This window comes from Gekko japonicus, unplaced genomic scaffold, assembly GCF_001447785.1.
Source record: "Gekko japonicus isolate JY-2015 unplaced genomic scaffold, Gekko_japonicus_V1.1 scaffold835, whole genome shotgun sequence".
Taxonomy (NCBI): Eukaryota; Metazoa; Chordata; class Lepidosauria; order Squamata; family Gekkonidae; genus Gekko; species Gekko japonicus.
The window spans coordinates 398,034-404,033 of NW_015175997.1; the positions used below are offsets into that span (position 1 = coordinate 398,034).

A 6,000-nucleotide genomic window follows, 5' to 3' on the forward strand; every position below is an offset into this window, starting at 1 on the left:
CAAGGCAGGCTCTGTTATTTGCCCTACTGGGGAAACTTTCATGAAGCCTGTTAGTTTCCACAGGAGGGCAAATACTGGCTCCCCAGGACCGCTTCGAGTCAGGAAAATGGTGCAGGATAGAGGACTTTAGCTCTTTCTGCCCATATGATTTCTAGTGTGGTGATAATTAGTGTGGGATCATGGTTAGAGAGTGTTGGACGAATTTAGTAGGCCCAGGTTTGAATCCCCACTCTGCCATGGGAGCTTGCAGGGTGATCTTGAACCAGTCACACACTCTCAGCCTAACCTACCTTACAGGGTTCTTGGGAGGATAAAATGGAAGCGAGGAGAATGGTGTAAGCTGCTTTGGGTCCCCATCTGGGAGAAAAGCAGGGTATGAATGGAGTAAAATAATTAAATAAAAATGCTGTGGTCCTGATCCAAATCATGCCCACACATGCCTAGGAATTAAGTTTGGACACATGGAAAATGTGGCTTATAGAAAGGACTTTAGCTGGCCCTTCTACCTAATGTAGTTTAGAGTCGTGTAGAATTCCCCCCTTTCTTCTGTTTTGAGAAAATATTTCAGCCTCTTCCCACTTCAGTGCTGCAGTGATTCTGTCCACAGTTGACATAAAACTGAGAAAGAGGAAAGGAAGCCCACCCCCAATTCTGCTATTTTAGATACTGCTGGGGTGGGGGTGAGGATGCCTCAGCAGAAAATAATCCCACCCTCCCAAGCATAGTCTAGTCTTGTTCTTGCTTGAGACATGCTGGCTATGCTTTTGACATGGTTTCTCACCACAGACTCCAGAGTAAGCTTAGAAATCATGGGACAAGAGGATGGGTCCTCTTATGGATTAAAAATTGGTGAAATGGCAGGAAGCAGAGAGAGAGAATAAAGGAACAGTTCTGTCAATGGAAGGAGGTAAGCAGCGGTGTTCCACAATTATCCGTATTGGGACCAGAGCTATTTAATTTGTTCATAAATGATTTGGAATTGGTCGTGAGTAGTTGCCAACTTTGCAGATGATCCCAAATCATTCAGATGGTGAAAACCAAGGCAGATTGTGAAGCTCTATAGGATGGATGACCTCTCTAAATTGGGTGAGTGGGCAACCATATGGCAACTGAAGTTCAATGTGGTGAGCATAAAGTGATGCATTTTGGAATAAAACACTCTAAATTTTAAATATACGCTGATGGGGTTTGAACTGTCTGAGCCTGGGATTGAAAGAGATTTTGAGATTGTAGTGGAAAGTTCAATGAAAATGTCCATCCAGTGTGCAGCAATAATGTAAAGGGCAAACTTCATGCTAGTAATTATTAGGAAAAGGATTGTAAATAAAGCAGCAAGTATTGTAATGCTCTTGGTTAAAGCAATGGTTGGTGCAGCATCAATTATTGTATCATGTTCTGGTTGCTGAATTTCCAACAAGGTATTGCGGAATGGGAAAAAGTACAAAGGAGGGCCACCAGGGTGGCTGGGGGGGGGGATTAGGCTACCTCCCTAAGGAAAGGCTGGAGAGTCTGGGACTTTTCAGCATAGAGAAAAGGTGGCTACAGAGAGATAAGATAGAGGTTTATACAATTATGCACGGGGTGTAGAAAATGTACTGAGGGATCTTTCCTCCCCTCCTGTTACACTGCAACTCAGAGGCACCCAATGAAATTGTGGGGAAATAGGTTGAAGACAGACAAAAGGGAACATTTCTTTACTCAATGAGTATTTAAACTGAAATTCTCTGCTAGTGGAGATAGTGATGGTCACTATCATAGATAGCTTTAAAAGAAGGTTAGACAGATTCATGGAGATAGGTCCATCAATGGCTACTAGCTGTTGTGATGGAAGGATGCCTTCATATCCACAGGAAGCAACCCTCTGGTGGTGGAAGTCCGTGGCAGGGGAGGGCCTCAGCCTCTATGCCCTGATTGTTGGGCCCTCTGAGGCAACAGGTTGGCTGCTGTGTAAGGCTGCCAGCTCTGGGTCGGGAAATACCTGGGGATTTTGGGGGTGGAACCTCAGGATGGTGGGGTTTGGGGATGGAAGGGACTTCAATGGGGTCTAATGCCACAGAGTCCACCTTCCAAAGGAGCTATTTTCTTCAGGTGAACTGATCTCTGTTGCCTGGCGATCAGTTGTAATCCCAGGAGATCTCCAGCTACTGCCGTGTAAGACAGTATGCTGGACTAGATGGACCAGTTGTCTGATTCAGCAGGCACTATTTATGTTCTTGGGTTGATTAAACAGTTAAGAAGAAGACAAAGATGAAGAAGAGAAGGAGGAGGAGCTGGATTCCTTTGCTTTGGAATTAGATGTTGCAACTAAGATGAGCTAGCTTTACTTGCAGGTAGCTAGCTTTTTTTTTTTTAACTCCCTATATAGAGTTTGAATGCTTCTAAAATGGAAGTCTTTCTCAATAGTGTTTTATTAATCTACTCAAGTGCAAACAGCAACATCAAAGTTTTATCCTATCAAAGACTGCCCTGTAGATTCAGATGGCAGCAAGATTCACTTTTGCTGTTTGACTTGGGTTTCTTGCTGGATAGATGGTGTGTCCATTTTGAGATCTATTTGGGTCTGTTCAGGTTTTTTTTATTAACTACTAAACAGAGGGAGCTGCGGTGGCTCAAGTGGTTAAGACGCTGAACTGCAGGCTGTGAAAGGTCAGTAGTTCAGCAGTTCGAGACTCTGGTGCCGCATGATGGAGTGAGCTCCCATCTCTAGTTCCAGCTCCTGCCAACCTAGCAGTTCTAAAGCAAGAAATTGCAAGTAGATAAATAGGTACCACTTCGGTGGGAAGGTAACAGCGTTCCATGCGCCTTGGTGTTTAGTCATGCCAGCCACATGACCACGGAAACGTCTTCGGGCAGCGCTGGCTCTTCGGCTTTGAAACGGAGATGAGCACCGCAACCCTAGAGTCAGATTCGACTGGCTTTTGAGCAAGGGAACCTTTACCTTTAAGCGGAGGGAAGTGGAAAAGCAAAATTGTGTCATCTGGATTTTCAAGTGCAGACATTAAACCCTTTCCCTCTCTTTTTTTCCTGCTTTAGTGTTGTAAAGTTTAGTGAAGAGTTGGTCCACAAAGACATTCAGCATCTAATCTCTAAAGCAGCCCTAAAAATCACACGGGAGTTAATGTGCTTCAGCAGTGAGACTTGGACCAGGAACTCCTTAATGGGCGCCTTGCTTTATTCGCTCCCATGAAGTTGGTGGCCAGTAGAAACAGTGTGGTGCTGTATTTATGGAGCTCTTTCCTTGTATTTGCTTGACTCCAGGCCTGCTCTTTGGAATTTTAGGCAACACACAGAAGACCTTGTTTTCCCAGGTCCTTGGTGAAATATTTTTTGTAGCTGTCTTGCTGATTCTAACATTTGTAGTGTATCTGATGCTGGCTTAATTTATTTGGTTGTTAGTGATTTTGATTCTGTTGTGAGATATCTCATGAACTATGAAAAAGTAGAGACCTAATACATAATGAAACATTTAGAAGCCTGGACTCCACAAGCTTTATGTTTAATTAGATTGCAGGGAGCAGAGCCATCCTTCATATTGTTTTGTTGTGTCTATAAGACCTCCGTTTCTGAATGTCTTACTTTCATTACCAATTTTATAATATCAGAGACTTTAGTGAAGGTAAAACTGAACAAAACAAAGGGAGGGGGAAGTGGACAGAGAACAACTGGAGACAGCAAAAGTAGGCAAGAAGATCATATTTTAGATCAGATGATTATGACTTAAAGAGGAAGAGATGACAATTCTGAGGAAACAAGCCACTGGAGGCAGTGGTAGTATGGGTTGACACACTTATGGAAATGGTGTGTGTAAAAAAATATTCCTAGTAGTTTCAGGAATTGTATTGTGTTTTCTTATGCTTCTGATTTCCTCCAAAGGCTTCTGCATTTGGCAACAAGGCTGCAGTGCAGTGCTGAGATTAGCAGCAACCATGTTTCAGAGATGAGAAGAATGTGACCGCCACTAAGGAAGCCATCATGGGTCCCACACAACTTGCTGCACACAATCATGGGAAAAAGACAAGTGTGTTTGAGATGGAGGAGAAAAGGTTTACTCTTTTCTGTGGGTCAGAGATCACCCCTGAGCACCCAGGTAAGATCAAGTCATTGGTTTAATCAAAGTGAAATATTTTGAGCAGAATATTTTGAGCAAGTTATCCAGAATAGACAGAATATATTTTTATTTAGATAGTTATAGGCCCCCCCAAAGTGGCTTTACAACATCATTCTCCTTTCCTCCATTATATTCTCACAACAACCAGTCTGTTAGGTAGGTTAGGTTGAGAGAAAGAGAGAGAGAGCCCAAGGCCACCCAGCAAGCTTCTTAGGCAATGGAGATCCAAACCTGGGTCTTATCTTATCTGATGCTAACAACTACACCATGCTGATGTACCTGAAAGTGGCAGAATTTAGGACTTCAATAGTTCAGATCGCAGTTAGGGTATTGTTGATTAAAAACAAAACAAACCACTTTGCACATTGTAAACCACAGGGAGAGAAGTATTATAATCAAGTGTGTTTTCGGTCTGTGGATTTGAGCTTGGGAGAGAAAGATGGATAAATGAAGAGCAGGGCTTTTTTCTGGGGGAATGCGCTGGATCCTCTTTGACAAAGTTCTTTTAAAATGTTTAAAAGTTCATGAATTTTTAGTATACAGATTGAAAATGTTATTTCCCTCTTGAGAGTTCTGGCACCGCTCCCCCCCCCCCAAAAGAAAAGCCCTGCCTTTAGTCATCTTGGCTAGCATGAAACTAGTTGTGAGTACTGGAGACACATTACAATTGATGTTTTTCCAGAAATTTGTGAGTAGTTTGATAGAGGGATTGCTGTCATCTTAGGGTTGCTAGGTCCCCTTGTCACTCTGGTGGGGGGACTTGGGGGGCATTTGCCCCCCCAAGCCCCACCCCCAAGAGCAACCACCTGCCCGGCCTCCCCTCTCGCTCCCCTCCTGCCTGATTTAAAGGGCTTCAGTTGATTGGTGGGGACCATGTGGCCTGCCGACCAGCTGGAGGGCCCTTTAAATCTAGCAGGCGGGAGGGAAGAGGCGGTTGCTGGCCTCACACTCAGCTTGCAAAAAGTCCCTTTAAAGGGTCTTTTTGTGAGCAGGGTGGGGGCCGCAGTGTGGTGTCTGGGGCTGATTTCCCCTACCCCCCCACCTTGAAAGGGTATTTTTACGAGCTGAGCGTGTGGCCTGCAACTGCTCCTCTCGTTCCCTCCTACTATATTTAAAGGGTCCTCCAGCTGGTTGGAGGGCCATGTGGTCCCCACCGATCAGCTGAAGTCCTTTAAATCAGCCAGGAGGGGAGGGAGAGGGGTGGCCAGGCGGGAGGTTGCTCTAGGGGGTGGGGCTTCCCTGATGGCCAGCTGGCTGCAGGCAGATAGAAGCCCCCAGAAGCAGGTGAAACCCTGCCCCCAGACCCGTGTGTTGGCAACCCTGTGTCATCTGCCTCTTGCCTCTGGTAAGTAGCTTTTGGAGGCTTTTGTATTGCTTTTGAAAAGCCTGCAAACATTATTTGATGTGAGACTGTAGTGGGACAAAAGTCCTGTGTGTACAAAGCAAGGGAAGACATGCTTCTCCCAACCCACTTTTAAATCTCATAAAAAGTATACTAGATGGATAGCAGAAGAACAACAAAGACCCTTTTAGTTCTTTCAAGTCTATTATGCCATATGTTTTTGTGGACTAGTCCACTTCATCTAGGGCTGCCAGCTCCAGGTTGGGAAATACCTGGAGATTTGGGGGATGGAGTGTGATGAGGGTGGGGTTTGCGGAGGGGAGGGACTTCACTGGGGTGTAATGCCATAAGTGTCACCTTCCAAAGTGGCCATTTTCTCCTGGTGAACTGATCTCTGTCACCTGGAGGTCAGTGGTGATCCTATTTTATTTATTTATTTATTTATTTATTTATTTATTTATTTATTTATAGTTTCGATTTCTATACCGCCCTTGACCCCGAAGGGTCTCAGAGCGGTTTACAGAGGGTATATATACCAATTATTCCTAAT

The 6,000-nt window shown here is 44.5% G+C and overlaps 1 protein-coding gene across 1 annotated transcript in view; it reads left to right on the forward strand.

Annotated features, from left to right (window-relative positions):
* The window catches only part of NR1H3 (nuclear receptor subfamily 1 group H member 3), a 45,159-nt gene that overhangs the window by 22,321 nt on the left and 16,838 nt on the right, over positions 1-6,000 (forward strand). The window contains exon 2 of the mRNA XM_015426405.1: positions 3,874-4,087. Coding sequence (XP_015281891.1) covers positions 3,973-4,087 — 115 coding nt within the window. The 5' untranslated portion in view covers positions 3,874-3,972. The remainder of the gene's footprint in view (positions 1-3,873; positions 4,088-6,000) is intronic.